The 26,190-nt window shown below is 39.7% G+C and overlaps 1 protein-coding gene across 1 annotated transcript in view; it reads right to left on the bottom strand.

Moving 5' to 3' along the window:
• The window catches only part of KIF18A (kinesin family member 18A), a gene marked incomplete at its 5' end in the record, with an annotated part of 117,669 nt that extends 92,856 nt beyond the window's left edge, over positions 1–24,813 (bottom strand). The window contains 4 exons of the mRNA XM_089654953.1: positions 5,061–5,258; positions 10,850–10,960; positions 11,416–11,520; positions 24,656–24,813. Coding sequence (XP_089511079.1) covers positions 5,061–5,258; positions 10,850–10,960; positions 11,416–11,520; positions 24,656–24,813 — 572 coding nt within the window. The remainder of the gene's footprint in view (positions 1–5,060; positions 5,259–10,849; positions 10,961–11,415; positions 11,521–24,655) is intronic.
• Between the last annotated feature and the right edge of the window lie 1,377 nt (positions 24,814–26,190).

The following is a 26,190-nucleotide window of genomic DNA, read 5'->3' as shown; positions in this document are numbered from 1 at the left end:
GTCCAGTTGAGTTTGTCTTAGAAAAGAAGAGTTTTTTTTTCTTTTGTGTTCAGTCAGACAAGTGAGGACGTTGGCTCTGTACCACCTAGCTGACCAAGAGTCTTGTTGGACCAACGCAGCTAAGTGCAAGACCAGAAATCCTTTTTTTTTTTAGCTCATCAGACTTGAAACTGCTTAACTCCAGGCATTTATTTGGCAAGTACTTATTTACCTAAACTTATGTTATCTGTTTGCTGTACTCTGTATATATGTATAAATATATATATAAAATATATAAATGTTACATCTTTCTGTAAATATTTTTACTGCACCCTTTTGACCTTTTGGTAATAAATCTTACTTTCTGAAAGTGTTGAATTGTTTCTATAGCTCTGTATTGCAATTTACGAATTCCTGCCTCTAAAGAGAACGCTACTATGAGTATTTAACCCTCTGTATAACCGGTCTGTACCTGTAGAGATAGCGGGATACTGACGGTTAACCAATCATCCTAGTGTATTGCTGAGTTTTCTCTGTATAAAAAGGAGGTGGTGGCAGTGTGAAGGGTTAATTGCGTAATTAGCCTGAACCAGTAACAATCGTGTCCAGGCTGCTGGTACGTTGATAGTTGTCCAATTAACTGGAACATCGGTGTGCAGGGTGCAGCTGGGTGTGGCATTGTTACTCACGTTACAGCCTGGTTTTAGATTGGCTAGTCCTTCGGTCACGAGTTTGGTGAGAAGGTCTGGGGTCTGACGCCGAGACCGTCACACAGGGTGCTAGGTTTGTGAGTATGTTTTCATCCCTTTTATACTTTAATAAACCTTGGATAATGCACTAGGGGTGTGAGCCTCCTGTTAGCTTTTTTTTTTTTTTTTTCTTTAAAGGTTGGGCCAAGCACAACTTTACAGGAAAAATGGAGGTCTAAAGTGGAACCTCACTGCAACTGAGCAACAGAAACCAAAACCGCTATTTAATTCACTTTTAAAATTCAAAGCAAACATATCCATCCATGTCTCTATGCTTTATTTTGCTGAGAAATCACAATGAAAAACACCCCCTAGCATTTCTGGCATGGCCATATTGCATAAGGGCAGAAGATTCAAGTAGCCGCTATTTCCTGGAATCCCTCTGCCCTTAGCTCAGGCATGCAAGTAGGAGGGTGTGCCGAGCTGAAAGAACCCCTCCATCCCACCTGAAGATTCCTGAGATGTGTGATATCATTAGCCTAGGCATGGAAACCAGGAAGTAACCGAAGAAAGGTAAAAAAAAAACAAAAAAAAAAAAACTAGTAAATATGATATACTTTCCCCTATATATTTATGCTAACAGAGTAAGGATTACAAATACTCAGCGTTGATTGAGAAGTTCCACTTTAAATCGAAGCTCCAGTCTTCTTGGCAGTTTTCTCCAAAGAGCACCCCCGTGATTCTCTTTAGTTGGACAATATAAAACAGGATACTGTTATGTATTTCTTCTGCTTATTTGTAAATAGGGCATTCATTGCAGGACCCCGGCAGAGAGGCAGCTGCCATTACTAATGTGGGCATTTGAAGCCCGCTCCTACTTCCTTATGGGATTCTGTGCAGCTGGTTACCCAGCATGCACCTCCTGATCTTGAGCCTTAGCAGTAAGGATACAGCATAGAGCAGTGTTGTTTACAAGTTGCCATAAGAATTGGTGGAAGTTTCTGCCCAAATTGTTATGGCAATCTGCTAATTAACGCAGAACCCGGAAGGAATGCAAGTGTGGTCCAAAGACTCCTAGGATAGATGACGCTGATATCTCAGGACTCCTAAGGAATTGCCTAATGATGAAATCGCCTAGGTGGCCAGGACCGAAAGTGTGGACTACACACAGAAAAATAAGGCATTTAGAAAAAAAATAAATAAATAGCCATTACAGACTGTTCTGCTGGTGGGCACTGTGCTGCAAAAACATGACAAAATTGGTGGAACTCCGCCTTAAGTCCAAATGCCAGATAAACGGATCTGCTGAACATTTTGTGAGCAACTCGTACTCATACCTTTTGCTTGATATGTTTGGTTTGAATTGCCCGGTTTCCTTTAGGCAGTAATGGCTTATGGGTACATGAAGCTAAAACATGTAAACAGTTGTATGTATACAACATAAATCACCCTAATCATTATTGGAAAACAATGTGAAACCTACATGTACATACTAGACCACTGGGCTCATTAACCAGATCACCAAAAAAAGAAATGCTTAGATTGTGTTATTTATATAAGCCAAGCATTAACTAGAGTGCAGAGTACAAAATGCTAAATGAGCGACATGGCAGAATAAATACATGAGCATGTCAAAGTGAAGAAGATTTGAAATTCCTTAATAAGAACACAGACCACTACGAGTCCAAATAACATAGCAAACATCAAATGTTGAACACAGCAACCTTAAACACTTAAAGTGGAGCTCCACCCAAAAGGGGTAGTTCTGCTTTAACCACAAGCCTACAGGGCACTTATACCCCCTTCCTGCCCAGGCCAATTTCCAGATTTCAGTGCTGTCGCACTTTGCATGACAATTGCGTGGTCATGCAACACTGTACCCATATGACATTTTTATCATTTTTTTGAGACAGATAGAGCTTTATATTGGTGGTATTTAATCACCTCTGGGCTTATTTTTTCTTAAACAAACCAAAAAGCACTGATTTAAAAAAAAAAAAAAAAAAAAAAAGTCTTAGTTTTTGTTATAAAATTTTGTAAATAAGTGATTTTTCTCCTTCACTGATGTGTGCTAATGAGGCTGCAGTGATGGGCACTGATAGGCTGCACTGATAAGGAGGCACTGATGGGCATTAACAGGCATCACTGATGGGCACTGAAAGGCACCACTGACTGGCAGCACTGATGGGTGACACAGAAAGGTAGCCCAGATGGGCACTTATATGTGGCATTGAGGGGAGCGGGTACCCGAATTTGCCAGGTACATGCTCCCACTTCTAAAGGTGTCCTCCCTCCCTGTAGTCTTTTGGGACACATGACAGGTCCCAGAAGACTACAGGACCATTAATGAAGCACAGCGCTACTCGCGCATGCACAGTGGGTATCCGGCTGTGAAGCCGCAAGCTATCACAGCCGGGTGCCCACACTGAAGACGCCGGGCTCCTGGAATACAGGATGGCCGGTGAAACACCAGGGGACCGGGGGACAGGTGAGTGGCCGTTTTTTAAAAGTCAGCAGCTACAGTTTTTGTAGCTGCGGACTTATTTTTTTTGCCAGGGTGAGTGGAACTCCGCTTTAAGGTTTAAAATCCAAACTCCCAAAATGCCAAGAAACTGCAGAGAAAAACAACCTCATTTGTCAATTATTCACCCTACACTAACACACATGCAAAAAGATATGAATATCTTTCAAGAGCCAAAACGGATAGTAGCAACACAAGACACCCACAACATCATAATCTTGAACAAGTCTGTATCATACACAACAAGCTCATTTAATTTGGCGATTTTTTTTTTCTGTGTAAATTAGCTGCAGAATAATTCACAGTAACATAGGGGTCTGAAAGAAAAATAAATGAACTACCCCGTTTAGCTGGTAAACAACTGACCAAAACACTTGTTGTGCAATTTGAAACATAACAGATTAAAATGCAATTTCAGTTCCTTTTTATATAAAGGAGCAGTCTAAAATGAGGGCCATGGAAACCACATGTGGTATGGTAGTGTTGGTGAATAAAAAGGGTTTATAACCTTACTAGTTTTGATGGGAGCTTAGACTAGAGTTTTGGTTTATCACCTACAGCTCAAACCACGTATTATGGAGGAACCAAATGGACACAGTGGATCACTATGTATTGCCATTTTTATCTGAATGGTCATGTTTTACAGTTTAACAAAAGTTGGTTGTTAGAGGAATATGGAAAGGTTGCCCATTTATGACGTTTGCAATATGGTCTGAAAACCTGAACTCTAGCTAGGCAGATAAACACAGGGTTAAAAGGGCAACTCCACTTTCATAGGGAAAATGAAAGCCAAAAAAAAAATTTGATATTGATATATATCTCATACAGTAGATACACAAGTGCACGATGTTATTAAAAGTGACCTTCCCTTTTCAGTCTGTAGTGTTGTAAGTTTTTGTAAAATGCAATATGGCTACCTGGAGAATTCTGTACATAGATGGTACAGAACTCTCCGCAGAGAAGTTATTTCCTTTTTGTGCGATTGGTTCACCGGTTTTCCCAGAAGTCTGCACTAAGATACAAATCAAATTTTGGACAGCCCTTGCAACAAAAAGGCCATTTTGGTGTGATACAACCAAAGAGAAATGTTGTCTAAAGGGATTCAGACCCTGCCACTTTCCTCAGAGCCCCGCAAGTGCAGCTGCTGATTGATAATTATAAAAATCATACAGATTCACTCTGCACATGGACACAAACTGCTATTTCTTGAGAATAACAAAGAGGTAGGAATCTGGAAAAATGTTTTTTTAGAATCCTTGCAATGTATACAGATCACAAAGAGGGGAATTTATTTTTCTCAACAAGAGAGTTACTCTTTAAACATGGTTCAGGCAGCTGGGCACTCCAGACACTCCCGTCACACTACACAGCCAAGTGGACAACATCAGTCTTCTCTTTTATACTTAGAGAAAGAGCTTTGCTCTCCTTTCCCACCCCTCGCCCGTTGACCGGAAGTTGACTAAATATATCCAGGTTGTCGGCTTTCTGTTACCAAGCTTACAATTGCCAAGATCATCTTAATTTGACAACAGAAGCATTTCAAGAGAGTCCATCAGTGCTGGCCCTTCTCTCTTCATTCACTTCCTGGTCGTTGTGGAATAATGGGAAGCCTATATAAAAATAGATCCTTGGTACACATACTGTACTAGCTGGATTCAGAAATACATTTACCAGGTTATACTAATGAAAACAACTGCATAAAACTCTTGTGTTTATCTTTTGTATATGGTGAAATAATTAAAGCTGTAGCTCTCAGTCTGCACTTATAAAACATAAAAATGATAGACAAAAGAGAAAATATCAAGCAAGTAGTTAATAATAGTAATGTTTATGATAAGAGACAAGATGAAGACAAGCAATGAAAAGCTCACCTTAGGATCTGACAGAGCATTGATTACATTCCCAAGAGCCAACAGGGAGCGGTTGATGTTTGTGCCTTCGCGCAAGCGCTCACCTTTCGCATTTGTAGCACTTGCTCGTTCTGAACCAGCCAGATCGATCAGGCTCATTTTGGCAATCCGGACATTTTGATTAATACTCGCACTTTTGTCTTGTTGCCTCAAGTATATCTAGTAAAATGGGAACAGCATAAAAATGTCCCTAATAAGTATGCATTTCTTATGTTTGGTCAAGTATATTTATACATATAAAAGAAAATTTCCAGGAAACCAGATACACCTCAGTGCAGTAACACAAAGTGGCTTCCTTGCTTAGTAAAATATATTGATAAGGTAGACACACCAAAGGATCGAAAATCTTAAAGTCGCCATTTTATCCAAAATACTAAGCCAGTGTATGACAAGGGAATGTACATTCTTCATTGGTGAGATTACATTTAAACGGTGCTATTTGAAAGAAAAAAAAAAAAAAGAAAGATGTTTGATTCCTTTATAGATTAGGTGCAGTAGATTTTATTATATTTTTTATTTATTTATTTATTTATTTTTTAGGAAAACTTCATTTAAATCAAGCCCTTTGTTCCAATTTACACATTTTGAACTCTTAAAAAGCATGGCTTTTTTTCCTTCCAGTTATGCTCATCTAGGTGGATGCAGCATCGCTCTGATGCTGCATCTGTCCCCTTCCGGGTCTAAGGTCCCATTCACTCCGGAGAGTTTTGGAGCATGAAGCACCAAAACGCTCAGGGGAAAAAAAAAAGAAAAGAAGAGAAAAAAAATCAATATTACTCGATGGAGATGGTTCACATCTCCACTTCAATTCGCCTGAAGCTCAAAAAAGTTTTGGTGCTACTTTTGTACCTCAAATTGGGCAGATTGTTTATATACATATAAATGTAAAATACAAAACATACACATATAAATTAAAAATTCATGATAAATATTAACCCCCAACCTTAAAAATAAATGAAATTAAATAATAAACACCTGAACATAAAATACAATAATAATAAAAAATGATTGTATTACTTTTTAAGGTTTAGGGGGTTAAGATTATGGGCTAATTAGTATTTATTTATGATTATTTTACATTTATATATTCATTTATTATGAATATTAACCTCCCTAGCGGTCTGATTATGTCAATATTTCCTTGCTCAAAGCGGTACTTTTTTTGCATGGAAATAGGTCCTTTTTTTATTGTAGGCCTGTAATTATTAGGAATAACTCACTGAAATCTGTCCGAACAAAAGTCTAGTAAACATCCCAGGTATGATAAAATTTTAAACACAAAATCATAAATTATAATAATCATAAAAAATATTATAATAAAATTCAATAATGTAAACCAAAAACAATGAAATTTGAAATAGAGTGTCAAGTTCGCACATCACTGAGGAAAGTCGCAAAATCATTTTTAGTGTCCGACGACGAATTTTCCCACGAATCATCACTCAATTCTGCAAGTGGTTTTAATTTACTATCGCTGTTCTCTAGCTGGTCTAAAACCACTTTTGACCTAAAAGGGACACTTTTTGGACGTCATGGACATTTCTCAGTTTCCAGGCAGAAAGAACAGTAAAAATGCAGGCAGGGCACAGGACAAAGCACTCGGGACAAAATGTATGTGAAATGGTTTGATACAGTAATGTAATACTGTGTGATTTTAGTGTATTGAGTGAATGTCACATTTTGACATTTTTAAATTTCCCGCTGCTTCCGGCCCCCGTACGTCCTGACGTCGCAGGGAACGTAACCCAGAAGACAGATGCCGTCATCAGCCGGAGGAGATGGCCGGGGACACTGCAGGGGGGACATCGCAGGAGCGCAGGACAAGGTAAGTGCAGAAGGGATCCCGGAGCAACGCTGCAAGATATTCCCGAGTGTAGCTCGAGGTTACCGCTTGTGGTTCTGAAACTTTACCCCGAGCTACACTAGGGAATACCGCCAGGGAGGTTTATGTATTTTGTTGCTCGCGTTTAGGTGTATAATAATAATAATTTGTTTAATATATTTAAGGGTTAGGGAGTTAATGTTAGGGGTTATTACATAGTATTTATGATTATTTATTTACTTGTGTATTTTACATTTATTTATTAATTTTTTTATTATTATTACCCCAACCAAAAAATAAATAAAATAGAAAAACAGAATAGAAAATATAGAAAACCCTAACCTTAACCCCTTATCCTAACAAAAAATTAATAAAATTTACAATTAATAATAAAAAAAGAAATTAAAGCAGATGGAAAAGCTGAAGCAGAAAAATCTAGCAACAAATGATGCAAAAGATGATATTTTTCTCTATTGGCTAATAAAATAAAAAAACGCCAAAGCTCAAAAACTGCTAAAAAAACTCTGTATGAAAAACAAAGTAAAATATGCGCGAAAAACACTATGCTCAGATGTGAATGGAGCCTAATGCAGGCCATAGATGGGTCGAAAAATCGGGCGTTAAAAAAAAAAAAAAAAAAAAAAAAAGAAAATCGGTCGTTCAATCGGCTGACGTTACCACGATCGGTTAAAAAAACCCAAAAGAACTTCTGATTTTCATCCCGTCTACGGCCGGCATTTTTACTTCTGTCCCTTGCAGAGAGCTCTGCTATTATATTTTACATGAAAGTCTTGCGGTTGTAACAATGTATCATTTCGGATACAGATGTTTTTATTCGGATACAGACAGACACATTGCTGGAACCGCAAGACTTTTCATATAAAATATAATAGCGGACTGGAATTCTTATTCTTCTCTTTATTCTTGCAGGTCACGGCTCATGCGCAAATTTTTTTATCGGTAAAACGATTGGCCGATTTGCTCATCATTGCCGGGAAAATCGGATGTGAATTTTCCGACTTTCCAATAAAAAAATGTGCCAAAACCCTGAAAAATGGGCGACCAATTAGCCCACTAATGGTGCGAAAATCGGCTGACAAATGGGCCGATTTTCGACCCGTCTATGGCCTGCATAAGACTGAGAACTCAGCAATCACATTATCGCCAAGTTCTCACAGCTGCTCTGAGCAGGGAGCGGGACTGTCAGAACGTTGGCTGTACTTCTCCATTAAGAATAAGTTCACATTTTCAGGCAGAATTTTACTTTTTATAATAGAAGCATTTTCCAATACGATTTCTGGCACAGCCATCCCAGTGTGCTTTTCTCTCACCTACCTCATCCACAAGAGGGTAAAAATTTGGCAGTTTGAATTTTTAACTGATTTTCAGATTCCATCACTGCCTGTAGATCAACTCTCAGCATTCACTTCCTGTAGGCCATCTCCCAGAAGCCTTCACTTCCTTGTTGCATCACAGAAGATGGTGCGATAGGGTGTGTTCACCACTCTGGACCACACCTCCCTCATTACAATACTACCTTCCACCCACTTTCTATACAATCTGATTGTACAATTTCCTTTAGATCTCCCATCAGCTATGTAGTACAAGGGTCTGTCTTATTTGATTCGGGTTGAATTGTTCAGGCATGTCCTATTCCATAGTTCTGGTAAATCTAAAGGAATTTGTAAAGAGATTGTACAAATCAGATTGCATAGTGTATGGCCATCTTTATACAAGTACACAGGAGGGAGTGGACAGAGACGCTCAGTTATTACGCCCCTTTCACATCTCCACATAGTGGCGTGCTTGTTTTGGGTGTTTGAGCGTTTTTGACAGGCATAGGACAGCTCATTCACTTGAATGGGCTGCCCTACACGCAACAATCGCCCCAGAGACACTCCAGAACTTTTTCGGCGTGGAGCAAGGTGCGTTAACAGCAGTTTTTGCTGCACTTGGGGTGCCTTTAACATGTAATGACAACACAAAAACACGATGCACATTTGCAGAGTTTTTCTAAAACACATGGCAAAGCGTGCATTTTCTGCGCAGTTTGCCATGCATACGGAAACAGACCAATTTAACTTTCAGGTCCCATTCATAATTCGAGTAGAGGGAGTACACTTTTTTTGGCTTGTTTTTTTTTTTCAGTGACACGGGGTAGCCCATGATTTCAATGGGCTGCGCTACACATCGCCAAGTAGCTCATGGGACATTTTGGCGTGGTGTGAGTTGCATGCTTTTTACTGCTCGTAATGCTGCATTTTTCACCTGCTTTTTCATTTGGCAAATTGTGTTTGCTGTGTTAATAACATTCAAAGCGAAACTAGGCATTTTTAGGTGTACAAATATGGCCACACACTATACAGTCTAATTGTACAATCACCTTTAGATTTACCAAAACTATATAATAGAAGGACACACCATCTATCCAGTCACTCTGTATTCAATCAGGCAGGCCCTTGTACTACATCAGGGTTGTCCCGTAGGCTGCATGCAGCCCCAGGGAGTTTGCCATGCGGCCGGAGCCCATCTGAGGGGACGTTGGGGAAGCCAGGCAAATGCACAAGTTGAGCAATGCCGGGGATGGTGTAAAAAAATAATTGATGGGTGAAGGGGGTGGGTTTTAATGAGGTCAGTTCAGGATGTGTGTGTTAATAAGATCAGCTGGTAAACTCCTTCCTGTGTCTTACTGGCTTATCTGTCCTACATACCAGCCAGTGATGAAGCGTTCTAAGAAATACAGCAAGGCGAAGGCAAGGCCTTATTCTCAAAATTAAAGAAAGCCTCTCTTTCTGCAACCAGGGTACATTAATAGTATTATGGTACAAAGGAGAGCTGGAAAAAAAAATAAAAGTGAACTTAACCTTTAAGCCCATTTCACACAGAGGGCACTCCACTTCCGATCCACTTGCTCAGCGAGGGATTTGTCTGCTGATCCCCTGCTGAGCAGAGCACAGCAGGCAGATCACTAGTCTATGTCTGCTCTGCTCATGCAGGGCAGACAAAAACACAACCTGCTCTTCTCTATGGACAGTTGGATGTAAACGGAACGGACTTTTTGTTTACTCCCGACTGCCGTACGATCCAATTAGACAGAGGACTGAACCCCCTTCTGTTTATTTTTGGCAGATCGGATTGGAGGTGCCACTCCATAGAACAAACAAAAGAAAACAAAAAAAAAAAAAAAAAAAAAAGTACAGGTAGACCCGATCAGAATGCTCGTATGAACGGGGCCTTATATAAGGGGATACAACTTGCTCCTGAAACAGGTTGGCTTATTATTTTGGATTCATTTGACGCAATACTTTTGGACACTGGACCCTTTGGTTTAGTCCCTTGATCAGTGTTAAACTCCTTTCAAGATTTCAAAGCAAACTGCCTTGTGCTTGGGAGCATTTTAACAAGAGCCAATGAACGCCTTCAACTAAAGACACAAGCCTCTCAAGGTCTATATAGGAGCAACCGCAGATGCAGTACTTTCCATCTAAACCACTTCTAGGTTCTTGTGGTAGTGTGCTGCAGTTACAGATTCCCTTTGATGTGCTACTTCCTGGTAAATTTCATTGATTGCAAGGAAGCTCTAGGCAGGTAGGGGGAATTACTACATGCCATTTATATTTGAACCAAGAAAAAAAAAAAAAAAAAAAAAAGCAGAGGATATACTGGGTAAGAAAAGCATTATCTAAGGCTAGTAAGGGTTAGACAGCTAATTTCAAAACAACAGAGGCTACCAAAAATTGGTTTTATCCAAGTCTTCAAATAAAAAAACCTGTTCAGAAATATCTTTTGTATGTTTTGTGATGATTAAATCCCAACATTTTAGTCCATCTTTGTAAATAAAAATAATTTGAAAATCACTGCCACTTTCCTGTCTTTACACTCCAGCAATACTAGTGTAAAACAAAAGCATAGCATTTTTTAATTGTACCTGGAACACAGCATGGGATCGAGAAGAGGTGGCATTAACATCAGTGGGATGCTGCGTTCTATTCTTATTGCCATAGTCAAGCAACTGGAGAATCTCACTAGCCGATTTTGGCTGTCGGGGACAAAAAAAAAAAAAAAAAAAAAAAAAAGAAAAAGATTTATACACATACACACAGAGCAAAGCATATCATCTATTTTCATGGAAGGCCCCCTTCGACATTGATCTAGTTTCCAATAGAAATCAGACTACTCACATCACCATATAGGACAATGAAAAGAATAATTTGGATAGCATATTAAAACAAAAATGTAGTGTGCTCTTTGGCATAATGAAAAAAAAAAAAAAAGGTCAAGTGTAAGGTTGGTAAAAGAGCTAGGTAGTAATTTTATAGAAAGAGCTTTAACTGCCAAGTAGCCTTCTACATTATCTATACATTTCTTCCTTAGATCAGTAATTGGCTTCAAAAGCACAGTTCAACATATTAGCGCTAGATATATAAATTGTGATAAGATTTAGGTGGGTGGAAGGAATTCGAATGGCTTTACCTTGTATATTTGAAGACATACCTGATGTAATGTTAATCCTTGTACAACCACTCCTTTCTGAGCATCCTCTCGCACAGCAAGAGAACCAGAGTTTGAAAGAAGGTCACGGATTTGCTCATTGTACACCTACACAGAGCGGGAGAAATTATTCAGATTAGAAAAAAAAGAAAAACTCCAAAGTACTAGATGTGTTTTAGGAGTGTCGCACACATTAGAAAGGTTTAACATTATTTCTGGTCATTCAGATAGACATGAAGTCGTGAATATGAATATTTCATATTTATCACTTGAAGGCAGGAGGTAGTAAAGGCTGCTAACTCTACTGTTTCACTGAATGCTACGAGTATCCTGTGAGCAGATTTCTGTATCAACGACTGGTAGAGCCATTGTACGGAGCCTCTAGTAGCCACTCAACATCTAACAAATGACAAAAATCGAACATGGAAAGCATGGGAAAATGTAAACGTTGAAACAGATTAACGTTAGGAAAAACAGAAAAATGGTAAAAATGTGCTTGCTAAAAAAAAAAAAAAAAAAAAAAAAAAAAAAAAAAAAAAAAACACAGACCAAACTTTCCTTTAACAATGTTCACCTGTAATAGTACCACTCTAGACATAAAACATTTTCCTTTTTTAATAGAGTAGGGCAGCCTTTATAACCAGGGTGCAGTAGTATCCCTGGGTTCTTCGGGGGTGCCATTGCAAAATGCCTAAAAATTTCTCAAAAGTTGCCAAATTGAGCCTGATTGTTTTGGTCACACAATGCCACAGGTTTCTGTTGTGCATCATTAAAAACTTGGGTAAAGCGCAGGCCACCTGTCAGCGTCCTAACAATCAGTGAGCCTCCTTGTGCAACTTGGAAGTTACACGCCTGTTAATTTTTATTTTTTTTTTTTTAAATAAACGCTTAAAAAGGGATACCTTGACTGAAAAAAAGGTAGAGAACGACTGGAGTAATGTATGGTTAGAAATCAGAAAATGGAAGAGGGGTAAGACCTTGAACAACCATAATTGATTGGCAGAATGAAGAGGGGCAGGGTTTTGGAAAGCGGTTGCGCTTAAAGTGCAACTTAAATTAAGCAGGAGGGAAGTTTTAGGATACCGGAGCACATAAACCGCACACCTTTCTATAGGTAACAAGCTCACACAGTGTATTCCAGCATTGCCAGTGGTAAGATTTCCTTTTAACCAAGCTGGTTCAAACTCTTCAAAAAAGTGACAGGAAAGTGGAATTCTAGTTTAAAACCTCATAACCTTTTCTTTGTGTAATATTGAGAAAGACTCTTTACAGGACAAGGCAGTTAATGTGGCCATAAGGCGACAGGCACAAACATTGACTGCATTGCTAGTGAGGTCTAGTGAGGGAATTTCTTTAAAGGGTTTAAAAAGAGTGGCCTCTGAAGGGCCAAAAGAATCAGGTTAGGATACCATGGAGTCACTGGGGAACATACAGGAGAAACTAAGTTATCAACACCCTGGACAAAAGGACTTAACTAAAGGGATGAGAGGCCAGCAGTCTCTGAAGCAAAATGGCAAGGCTGAGATTTGGCCTTTGATGGTACCAAACACCAGACTGGAAAAAGGATAGAATGTATCCCAGCTAACCGTGTGAAGTAGGCCTTACATGTATGATGGTAGACTTTGCAAGACTTGGGTAGACTGAGGTAGCCCACAGAAGGGGTATGGATGACTAAATCCAAATGGACCCGGTCTTCAACAGTCTTATCATAAAAACACTTCAACAGCAGGAAGAGGACTTTAACCCTTCCCACTCCACAGCACACCTTTGGGGGACACTATAACACAGGGTGGATTTGATTTAAATCAAACTGATTTAAATCACTAGCCAGTAAGGCTTGATTTAAATCCTAGTTTTCTACATAACGACTAATTCTTGCTGGTATAACTTTAATATGCAAGTAGATGAAGATTTTTAGAATAACTTTTCATATTAGTTTTTTTATCCCCAGTTTAATTGGTTAATCATTCATATTTGGACAACTTTTCTGTTGTACTTAGGAAGGAGAAAAATAATCATTACCTTAATAACAATTTAAATAGATTTATTCAACTGAAACAGTAACATTCCAGCATATGTTATTTGCTTAAACATCCATGTTTGTTAACTAATTTGGCTAAACAAAATATATATATTTTAAGAAACTTAGACTGTCAGCCCCTTCCTCCTCACACTTCGTTTCACTTTCTTCTTGTGCAGATCTATTCTACTCCAATCAGAAAAATATTGTTTCTATTCTATTCACTGAACTTCTTGAAACTTAGCACTGAAGGGGTTGATTCTGTATTCATAGGTTTGTAGAAGTTAGGATTAAGGTCTTTTTCTTAACTCTGTTCATGTTATAACATTTTTGCTGTGAAGAAGAGGCATGTGATCTCCGCTGAGTCAAATTCAGTTTTGAGAACTGCAAAAGTAAACCAAGCATCTGTGATAATATCTTGTAGGCAGAGAAACTGTCCAATAATCTTACAAAAACCTCTGGAAGAGCATGACATTGTGAATGGATTAATGGAATTTATTTACCAAAAACATTAAACATACAGCCTTATTCTACATAATTAAAAAACAAATCTTTATTTCATGATGAAATAACCTTTAGATGGTAATATATTTTCCTCAAAAAGCATTTTATTTAAAATAAATCTGATTTCAATTAAAAAAATTTGATTTAAAAAGAAATCGGATTTTTTGGATTTTTTTTTTTTTTTTTTTTTTTAAATCATTGACACATATGGCAAATTTAGTACTAAGTACTAAAGACCAGATCAAGGGTCCTCACCAGCTTCAGCTCTGGAGGGGATAGCCTCTAAAAATGCATTAGTTCTCTCAGCCTTGACCACTGTCTTTAGTCTGTCATCTGTTGCACCAGGGGAAGCTCTTTGGGAATAGTACACAGTGTGGCTTGTGACCAGAAAAACCAGTACTGCTCACTCTACACTAGTAGCAAAACAATTATATCTATCAGACTGATGTTAAAAAAACATTAGAATCAGAAGGGAGATTTGGAATTCTATCCAATGCCCATAGGCATTTCTGGAATGTGATAACCCATCTAACCAGTTACCAAATATATGATTTGAAGAATTATCCAACCATACCGTGTAAAGAGCAGAATCTACCACTGAAGAATAAGGTGTAAGATTCCTATTACTAGAAAGTCACCTGACAGATTAGGGAGCTTTGCGCCACGTGATCCCTTTAAGGGCCTATCACAGAGAGCAAAAAAAAAAACAAAAAAAAACAAAAAAACAAACAGTATTTCTATAATGGGAATGTCGAGGGGAAAAAAAAAAAAAAAGCATTAAGGTCGAAAAAGGAGCCAGTTCTATACACAGAAGCCAAGGACTGTTGGGAGGACAGAAGAATCATGTTCTTGCTAGGGAAAGGAGCTATAATAAAGTGAAGGCCCCAAGGGTCAGGGGAAAGAAACCAGGGAAAGTGCAAAATGGGAGTGCAGCAACACCAGAAGAGTGAAAAATGGCAGCTGAAAAGAGGAGCCCAACTTGAGGGTGTAATGTGGAGGCTACAGTGTGAAGCCTGAGCTTCCAAACTGTTGGAATGTAACCCATCAAGTGACCCAGTAGGATGATCCAACAGACATCCACTTACAGAAGAAATGGGGGGCACCTTCATGCAGAAGGCTGAGCAGAGAAGGTAGAAAACACTCAGCCTTCTATCTACTGAATCTACAGTTCTTGAAGACAATCTGCCCATGAGATACACTGCAGTAGTAGATAAAAGTTGACGTTCTTCCTCCCTAACAGAACCCCTGTGTTGAGGCAGGGCACAGTCTGATTGCTGACAAGTTGCATTGCTGAGAGTTTTAAATAAAACAATGCTGCCTAATGCTATTGAAAACCTAAAAAGTTCTCGATGGGTTGTGGGAACACAGTTTGCTTGCAGACACAATAGTGTGTGTGTATAAAATTTATTTTACTTACATACACTCATTTTTATTTTTTTTTTTGCACATTTAGATTGGTCTACACGTTGGCATTTACCCATTGGATGCACGGGATTGACAGTACACATACTTTTTGTTCATCCATGCATTTATGGTGTCAAAAGCAGGTCCAAAGAGAAAACTTGCCTTACAGCAGAAGTGAATCAGATGTTCCTTGGGCGTATTCTGTGTGCGCCCCAGGTGCATAGTCAAAGTGCTTACACATGTGAATGGACATCACCCCTTAGTGAAGCACAAGTTTAGATGCTTTGAGAAATCAAACACAGCTGAATACAGTACATGGTTCCAAACATTTGTATTGCATATATACTGTTCGGTCCATATATATTTGGACACAGGCACAATTTTCATACTTTTGGCTCTGTATGCCACCAAAATAAATTAAAACGAAACAAACCAAATGAATTTGAAGTGCAGACTTTCAGCTTTAATTGAAGGGGTTGAACATAAATATCAAGTACACATTTTAGGAACTGCAACCATTTTTATTCAGTCCCTCCATTTTCAGTGGCTCAAATGTAATTGGACAACTGAATATAATCATAAATAAAACGTTCATTTTTAATATTATGTTGAGAATCCTTTACTGGCAATGACTGCCTGAAGTCTGGAACTCATGGATACTACCAAAGACTGGGTTTCCTCCTTTCTGATTCTTTGCCAGGCTCTAACTGCAGCTGTCTTCAGTTATGTGTTGGTCTTTCTGCCTTTAGTTTTGCTTTCAACAAGTGAATTGCATGCTCAATTGGGTTGAGATCAGGTGACTGACTAGGCCGTTGCAGAATATTCCACTTCTTTTCCTTCAAAAGCTCCTGGGTTGCTTTTGCAGTGTGTTTTGGATCATTGTCCATCTGTACTGTGAAGAACCGTCCAATCAACTTTGCTGCATTTGGCTGAATATGGGCTGATCATATATCTGTACTGCAGAATTCTTCTGGCTGCTTCTGTCTTCTGTCACATCATCAATAAACACCATTGACCCAGTGGCACTGGAAGCCATGCATGCCCATGCCATCACATTGCCTCCACGTTTTACAGATGATGTTGTGTGCTTTGGATCATGAGCTGTTCCAAGCCTTCTCCACGTTGTTTTTTTCCCGTCATTCTGCTACAGATTAATCTTAGTTTCATCCGTCCAAAGAATGCTTTTCCAGAACTGGTCTGGGTTTTTTTAGATTTTTTTTTTGGCAAAGTCTAATCTGGCTTTTCTATTCTTCAGGCTTATGAATGGTTTGCATCTTGTGGTGAACCCTCTGTATTTGCTCTCGTGAAGTCTTCTCTTGATTGTAGACTTTGACAATGATACACCCACCTCCTGGAGAGTGTTATTCACTTGTCTGGATGCTGTGAATGGGTTTTTCTTTACCATAGAGAGGATCCTCTGATCATCCACCACTGTTGTCTTCCATGGATGTCCATGCCTTTTTATGTTGCTGAGCTCACCAGTGCGTTCTTCTTTCCTTAATGTACCAAACTGTTGATTTCACCACTCCTAATGTTGCTGCTATCTCTCTGATGGATTTGTTTTGAAGCCTTACAATGGCCTGTTTCACTTCCATGGACCGCTCCTTTGAACGCATGCTGTAGGTTCACAGCAATAGATTCCAAATGCAAATACCACACTTAGAATCAACTCCAGACCTTTTATCTGCTTAACTGATGAAGAAGCAAATGAAGGAGTATCCCACACCTTGCCATGAAACAGCCTTAGTTTCAATTGTCCAATTACTTTGGTCCCTTGAAAAAGGGGGGATGGCTACTCTTAGGGCTCGTTCACACTTGGCTGTTTTACCAACGCTTGCCAAACGCCCCTATAGCCCCTATAGCGTTTGGCAAGCATTGGTCCGGCGTTTGCGGAGCGTTTAACGCTCGGCAAACGCTCCGCATGCGCGGTTTAGTGGCGGTTGCTAGGCGTTTGCCGAGCGTTAATAACGCCCCACAAACGTCTATAATACAGTTTGAGTGGTGTTACCGCTCCGCAAACGCCCCGCAACCGCACCGCAAACGCCGGCCGGGCCTTTACGGAGTGGCACCATAGACGAGAATAGGAGGCTTCAAAGCCTCCTGACTCGACCAGAGGCGTCCGTTTTGCCGCGACGCAACGCAGACGCTCCCGTTAGAACAGCACCATGTGCTGTAATGTGCAGAATTGGCAGAGGCGTTTGGGAAGCGGTAAAAACGCTTCCCAAACGCCTCTCTGCCGCCTGCACACAAGGCTAGTGTGAACGTAGCCTTAAGGGCTGTAATTCCTAAACCCTTCCTTCAATTTGAATGTACATACCCTCAAATTAAACATGATAGTGCACTTTCAGCCCATATCCATTATAGAACTATAGCTTGAATATGTTTTGGTAAACACCTGAAAAAAGAAAAAAAAAATTGTGACTGTGTCCAAATATATATGGATCTAACTGTAAATCTCTATCTACCAGTAAATGGCACACACACATACTGGTCAACACAGTGGAATTTGATCCCAAAAACATTGTAACTAAAGCCTTATTGATACCATTAGGACTGTAAAAGGTGTATGTCTCTGAGGAGAAATATATAAAACTACTCTAAATAAAATTAAAGTAATGAAATTATATATTTAATCATTGGATTAGAGAAATCTTCTTAATATCCCTTAAATGCTCCATGCATTTCAATTTAGCAGTTTTTCCTATACACATTAATTAGCACCTGCATGGTATTTTACACATCACCTGTGTAGTCTCACAATTAATAATAAATTGGCCTGATTTTTTTTCTTTACACCTTTAATCTCTCCCAAAAATGCTTCTCTTCTTCTAACTTATTACATATGAAACAAGGCCCACACATGTGAACATGCACAGTAGGTTTCTAACTCAACCGTGTTCCTATGATCTGGCTCAAATACTCACTATATTTTGTATTGCTGTATCCATGCAGGTGCTTTGATAGCAAAAAGTGTTTTCATATATTTTTTATATAAAATAAATATATACACAAATTGTGATATGTCCAGATGGTTTCCAGTCCTCAGATGAATGCTTTAAATACCAGGTATAGTGGAAAGGTCTTTGCAACCAAAAGCGCTCTAAATGATCCTAGGCCTGAAAACAGCAGTATTAGTATTGTATACTGTACCAGGTTAGAAACAACCCCCTGTAAATTTGAACTACATGGCATTTACTCAAAAACAGCATCTCCAAGAGTAGACTGTGAAGACTCTGGATCAGAGATGGTAATAAAGGCACGAGGTACACTTAGAGATGGAAGCTTAGAAGGGTTAGAGCGAGTGAATCACAGGATCTAGGTTTCAATTACTGGTTCCCTTTCAAAATACTGAGAAAACCCCCCAGGAGCCATAGAGGAGTATGGAAGTCACATGTTGCAGGACTACCCTCTGTGCGTCTTTGAAAATACACATTGCATCACAGAGGAGAAACCCAGAATAAAAGTGAGCTAATGCCCCTTGTACTCACAAATAGCCGAAGCTGAGGAGGGTTGCAACTGCAACCAAGGTGATCAAGTCATTGGGCACTGGAACCAGATGTACCATGAGGTTCTTCAGAAGTAGCTGCAGAATGGTGCTTCCTCTAGGCCAGGGGTACTAAATTAAAATTCACAGAGGTCCGTTTGGTAACATTTTCTGCCTATTGTAATAATGATATTGTGGCCCCCATAAAACTGTGTGCTCAAACAAATAAATTAAGCCCACAGTGTGATGGCTATATGGGTTGAGAGCTTCCCCTATAAAAGTGAAAAACACTTCGATATAAAAAAAAACAAAAAACACAGTGAATAGGTAGGTGCTAAAGCAACCGTGCATCAAAATTTAAAATACATTTGATTTGATACTAGAATCTGCCATAAGATGTAGAGGTTTTTTTTTTTATTTTAATGAACGGTTGCTTTAGCAACTACCTATTGACTTTTTTTTTTTTTTTTTTTTTTTAACATTTTCTTCCTGCAGAGGTCCAAATTTCATTTTTCTTCTATTACATAGGTCTTTCAGATCACAGCTCCTAATTAATGTCCTCAGTCCCCCCTTTCCCATCAAAGCCCCCCGTACATCACAACTCTCTTTCACGTCAGAGCCCCCCCCCCCCCCCAACATTATAGCCCTACTTACATCACAGCCCCTCTTGCAATCACAACCCCCCACATCACAGTTCCCCCCTGCTGACATTACAGCCCCCCCCCAGTATTACAGCTCCCCCTCTCTCATATCACAACTCCCCGCCCCCCCCCCCCCATTTTACAGCTCTCCCACGCTCACTTCACAGTCCCCCATATCACAGCTTCACCCTCAAAGCTCTCCCCCACACTTCACAGCGCCCCCATATCACAGCCCCCCCTCCCCATCACAGTTCACCTATACCACAGTTCCCCCTCATATCATAGATTCCCCCCCCCCCCCGACATCACAACCCCTTCCCCCCCATATTCTTCCCCCTACCTTAACTCTGCATTGTGGAGGGCGGGAGGAATGGCCGGGTGGGCTCTTGTTCTGCATGTAGTCGCAGGCGCTGCCATCGTTGCCACTGCTGTTGGAAGTCACAGCAGATAAGAGGGCGGGAGGAATGGAAGGAAGGACTCTTCTTCTGAATATACCAACTTGCCGCTGAACTCAGAGCAGCGAGGAGGGCAGGAGGCACAGAAGATCTTCACTGAGCGAGTGAGCTGGCCAACTCTTCTTGTTAAAAGGGGAGTGACCAGCCTGTTAATATGAAAGGTTGGCTCCCCTTCCCTGCTCCCTCTGTAGACCTGCAGTGCCTCCCGCCCTCCTCCCTGTTCTGAGTTTAGCGGTGGCGGCAGCAAGCTGGTACATTCGGAAGAGCAGTCCTTCCTTCCATTCCTACCGGCCTCTTCCCTGCTGTGACTTCAGCAGCGACTACTACAGCGGCGGCAGGCAAGTGCTTACAGAATAGGAGTCCACTCTCCCATTCCTCCCGATTTCCAACAGCTGCAGCGGCGAGAGGAGGAGTCCATTCAGGCTGCTAAGTGGTGTGGTCGAGGACAGGACTGTCACCTGGTCCATATTTGGACTGTGGTCCGCCATTTAGTAGTGCCTGCTCTAGGCTGAATAGTGGGGGAAAGAGCTTGTGGCATGCATGCACAATGTTTCACCTAAATTAAGTAATTACCATTCAAGTCAACTTAGCCAAAGACTGAGGCATAAGAGAGGCAAGGTTGTACGGAAGCTGGCTTAACGGTTTTTTATTTGCCAGTGTCCCAAAAGCCTCTAAAGTAAACTTGGAACTTATATAAAACTGCAACCTTCCCCTCTGAACTATTACAAATGTAAAGGGTGTATTAATACCATGTATGAATGCATCCAACTACAGATAAGCAAAAAAGTCAGTTTGGACAATCTCTAACTAGTGGCACAAGCTAATAGATTGCTTGTGAAGTATATCCATCCAGGCCCTCTCTCAACATTTAAACAGGAGGCTGCTGATATAATTTGAAAATCGGAAATCTATGCTCCACATAGCTTTCCCTAAAAGCTATATTATACAGTTCACGAAACCATGGTCAGCTTACACCAGCCATCTGACTTACATTCCTTACCAACAATATGTTGTTTGTGCTATTAAGGATGTAAATCTTCTATACACAGTAAAATGAGACTACGCTGAGCAGCTGTGAGTGGCTTCTAGAAATACATTTATGTTGTTTTGATGTAAAGTACCAGTGAAAGCGCTATTATAGATTACTTCTATGAAAAGAGGGCTAAAGAGAATCCATGTTGTTCTTACAAGAGCTCAAGAAAGTCACAATATAAAAGAATGATTTGTAATAAGACATTTTTCTACATCAAAGCAATATCTTTACCAGCCAAGCAGTCCTCACAAATACATAAAGAGGAAACAGATAGAGAGGGAACAAAGCAAAGCTCTTAAAGGGCCAGTCCATCTAAAACTGGTGCTTCAGTTTTGTCAGATACAGTTACATAGCTGGTAAGATTGAATAAAGACATCAGTCCATCCAGTTCAACGTGTGTGTTTATATCACTACCATTTACCATATCCCTGAATATTGCATTCGCCAAGATGCCCATCTAAAAGTTATTTTGAAATTATCAACACTCCCCACTGACATCCCCAACTGTGGAAGGGAGTTCCACATGCTTACTGATCTGATAGAAAAAAAATCCCTTACACAGATAAGGTTAAATCTCCTCTCGTCCAACTTCAGTGAGTGGCCATGTGTCCTTTGAACCAGAGACGGAACAGTTTTCTACCTATGCTAGAATCACCATTGAGATATTTTTATATGGCTATCATATCTCACCCTTAAGAGTCTTTTCACCAGGGAGAAGAAGTTCAATACTTGTAGTTGTTCCTTGTAACCGAGGTCCCCAAGTCCCCTTAATTAGCTTTGCTGCCCTTCTCTCAACTCTCCCCAGTTACAAGCACATCCTAAGCATTGGTGATCAGAACTGGACGGCATACTAAAAATGTGGCTGGACCAGAGTTTTGTAACGTGGTAGAATTACAGATTTATCGAGTAAATACACCTTTTAATGCGTGATAATAGTCTGATAGCTTTGGTTGCTGTGGTTTGGCATTGCATGATATTGCTGAGCCTGTGATCTACTAGGACCTACAGATCCTTTTGCATCCTCGATTTACCCAGAGGTTCCAGGGGGGTAAAGCCTTGGGGTACCCCACTTACAACTCCAGATCATTCAGAATAGACCTCTATTTGTAAGTTAGGCGTTTATAAGGAACTGTATTGAATGTTTTGGTGAAATCCAGATACACCGCATCCACAGGCCTTCCTCTAGATGACAGCGCACTTCCTCATACCAAGTTAAACTGGTTTGGCAAGATCATTCATAAATCTATACTAAATGATACGGTCATACTGTTTCCATAAGCAAATTCTTGGACACTGTCCTTTATCTTCCCCTCCAACAGTTTTAAATACTAAAGATGTTAGGCTAACTGGTCTGTAGTTTCCAGGTAGACATCTTGGCCCTTTTTTAAATACTGATACCACCTTGGCTTTTTGCCAATCAGCTGGTACCATCCCAGTCACTAAGCTGTCCTTAGAAATTAGAAATAACAGTCTTGCTATAACCTGGCTAAATTCTTTGAGGATTCTCGAGTGTAATCCATCAGGCCCTGGTGATTCAATTTATGTTACGTTTTTCCAAGTCTTTTTTGGACATTGGCTTGTTAGCCACAAGGGTACACTCTGTTGTGTTACTGACAATACGGTCTTTATTTTTGTATCCCTCCTCTGCCATTGTAAAATCAGAGAAAAATGCATTTAATCCTTGTCACTTGTGACCAACTTCCCTAAATCATCCTTTATAGAGCTAATATGCTCTAACTTTGCTTTCTTACAATATTGTTAAAACATTTTGTGGATTTTTTTTTTCTCTCCTCCAGTATGTCTCTTGTGATCTATTTTAGCTGCCCTAATTGTGCGCTTACATTTCTTATTGAATTCTTTGTAGTGTAGGAATGCCGATGGGGACTCTTCTGCCTTATATATTTTTAAGGTCTTTTTTTTTCCCCCTCTTTTATATGCCTTTTTACGCTAAAAGGTTTAGCCACCCAGGTTTAACCTTAGTTTTTTTTATATTTGCTGCCCATTGGAATGGGCTCATTACTGCCATTATTTATGTTCTTAAAGCACTCCCACATTTACTCATTGTTTTAGTGTTTCCAGAATTTGATCCCATTATCTTGTATTGTGGAGCACAGTTTAGATAAGTTGGCTCTTTAGAAATGCAGTGATCTTACACTACCCTGGTGTCTCCTTTTTCTATTTACATTGAATGCAATATTACGCTATGATCACCGTTACTCAAGTTATCCCTTATTACCACATCTGCAATCAGATCTGTGTTATTTGTAATTGGTAGATCTAGCAGAGCATTTTTCAAATTGGGGAATCCAAATTTGACATGTAGTCCTACAACACATTTTAGAAATGACAAGGGTTAAATGAGTGAGCAGTTCCTTCTGCCTAGTCAATTTTCTAGATAATTGAAGTCGCTCACTATAACACCACACTGCCTTGCGGCTATTCCTGACTGAGAAGAGATCAGTCTCCTCCTCATCCTTCAGGCTAGGGGGCTGTAGCATACATCCGCTATTAAAGTGTTACTAAACCCAGGACCCTGCATTCACTATATCTGGTCTCCCACAGTACATGGAAATATAATTGTTTTTGTAAATATAAACTGCTAAATACCTTCTCTCATTATCAGTATATAGCAGTCTTGTGACTTCTTTCAGTGTCCAGCAGAGCACTGGTTAAAGCTTGTAGGAGGAGTTTTCACACGCACTCTCCCAAAAAAAAAAATAAAAAAATAAAAAACTCTAGCAATACACACCAAACTGAGCATGTACAACTTGCTCCCAAGGCTGTTCTATCAGACGATGAATTGGGGACAGTAGAAGGGGAGGATCAGAGAAAACAGGATCAAAACATCTTTTTACACATTGTGGAGGATTAAACCCTCCACAGTGAGCATAACAAGCATGCTTTACTGTATATACAGATTTTACTGTTGTGCGTTTAGGAACACTGTAATTTCCTATTTGTTTCTTTCCTTTGAAACACCAGCCACAAGGATTCCACCTTCTCCCTTGCCCCATTAGCAATGTTGTCCATTTTAGTCACCAGAAAATAATTCTTGGCACACAAGCATACCCCTCCCCCTCTTCTATCCTCACACTTTGATACAAGGAATACACTTGGACAGTCACGTGAGCTACCAAATATAAGTTTATGATATTCCCATGAAGTTGAATGTTAAATCACTTGGCAGTATCCAATCTCTATGAAACCCTATTGGTGAGATATCTGCATTGTGTTCAAAGTGAGGATTCACATTTTTTGCTGGATTTTCTATTTAAAATTATGGACAATGCAAGTGGCGATGCTGGAACAACCAAAATTGTTAGGTTCCCAGTGACAGAAATAATGTCACGTGGCTGAAGCATCCAAGACATATCAAAAGACAAGGGCTGGCTCAGACCACTAGACTCCACCTATATTTAAAGCATTACTTTTGGACTGACAAGATTCCTTAGGATGGTCAATCTGATTTTAAAATCTACTTTAACACATGGGTCTATCAGACTGCATATCAATTAAAATGATTTCTTCAGGTTGGCCCTTGTACTACATAATTGTTAAAAAATGTAAGGGAATTATAGAATATAACTGGAATGTGTGCAGCCATCTTTAAATATTAGAGTTAATCAGGCATAAAATAACTGGTTTACAAAAAAATAAATCACACATCTATGAAAAAGACCAAATATAATAGTGGGTACAAACCTCCAAGTAAGAGACAGCAATATTGCAAATCTTTTCCTCTTTTAAGCTTTCCATTCGGTTGTAAAGGTCCATCATTGTGAGATACATGACTCCAGGTTGTGTGGAGGAACCCAGCATAGTGTGGGTCTTTCCGGCTCCAGTAGCTCCATAAGCCAAAACTAGATGGGTAAAAAGGTAAATAAACAGCTCCTTTATTCCACTTATCAATCAATTTTAGATATGGTATTTTAATACATGGAGTACAGCTTACAAAAAATAAAATATATATTTTATCTCATTAGATCATCTGCATACCCCTAATCAGAGTGGGTCAGTTAGGCCCCTTTGAAATTGAAAGGGCTGTTAATGTACGGTGTGGTAAGGGCTAGGGTTTAGGTAAGCTTTCAGAAAAGGGAAAACCCCATCAGTGTACAGGATAAAAAGGCAGATCTGCATGGTCTGAAAAGTGGTGTCATTCTGTGGCTGTATAGTGTTGTAGGGGTACATGATTCACAAAAGTATCAATCAGAATAATATACAGTATATTTTGGTATGTATGTCAGCAGGCATGGCTGGCACTAAAGAGGATTTCTACCTGGGAGGCTGTAAACATCAGAAAAAAAAACAACTGTACCACTGATATAAGTAAGCAGCTGGGAATGGGGGATTTAGTGTTGATAAGGTCAAAAGGGCCAAAGCAGATGGGTTAGCATTAGTTTTGTTAAAGATAAGCTCAAGTCACCAGTTAATTGGTACTATGTGCTGTCCCCCTCCCTGATTGAAATTAATCCCAATTAAAGCTGAACTCCAGGTATGCATATTTCATACCTGAGGGAAAGCTGGAGAAGCTGGCAAGCACTGAAGTAGTAGTAGTCAGTAGGAATACCTGGAGTTCAGCTTTAATTTTCAATGTGTTATTCTTTTATTATTCTATTAAGGATAACCCCATCTTGGTGATATATATACATTGCAAGGGTTCTCAAACCTTGTAGCAGAGTCCTATCAATGGCTTCAATTCATGACAGCTTGCTCACTATTGTGATAGGCCTACAGCTATCACATGGTACCTGGTACCCTGTACGTTGTGATTAGCAGTAGCCACTGACCGCGTTTAAAAATCGGCACGACATACACTTCGTATTTCGAAAAAAATTTGTAAAACATTTGTAAACCGAGGCATTATTTTCATTCGTAGCTTGCTCTGGGGGCATTCGGCAAGGGGGAGAGGCAAGAAGTGCTGGCAGGGGAGAAAAGACGAGGAGGATCAGGGCTGCTCTGTGCAAAACCATTGCACAGAGCACATAAGTATGACAGGTTAGTTACAAAAAATAATATACATACATACATATATATATATATATATATATATATACATACACACACACACACACACACACACACACACAAACACACACACACACATACAGTCATGGCCGAAATTGTTGGCACCCTTGATATTTTTCCTGAAAATCAAGTATTTCACACAAAAAAGGTATTGCATTAACACATGTTTTGCTATACACATGTTTATTCCCTTTGTATGTATTGGAACAAAT

This window comes from Staurois parvus, unplaced genomic scaffold (genome assembly GCF_062004578.1).
Source record: "Staurois parvus isolate SC_StPar_1 unplaced genomic scaffold, SC_StPar_1.0 ptg000818l, whole genome shotgun sequence".
Taxonomy (NCBI): Eukaryota; Metazoa; Chordata; class Amphibia; order Anura; family Ranidae; genus Staurois; species Staurois parvus.
Note: the sequence above shows the minus strand (reverse complement) of the source record. Positions and strands in the feature narration are given on the sequence as shown.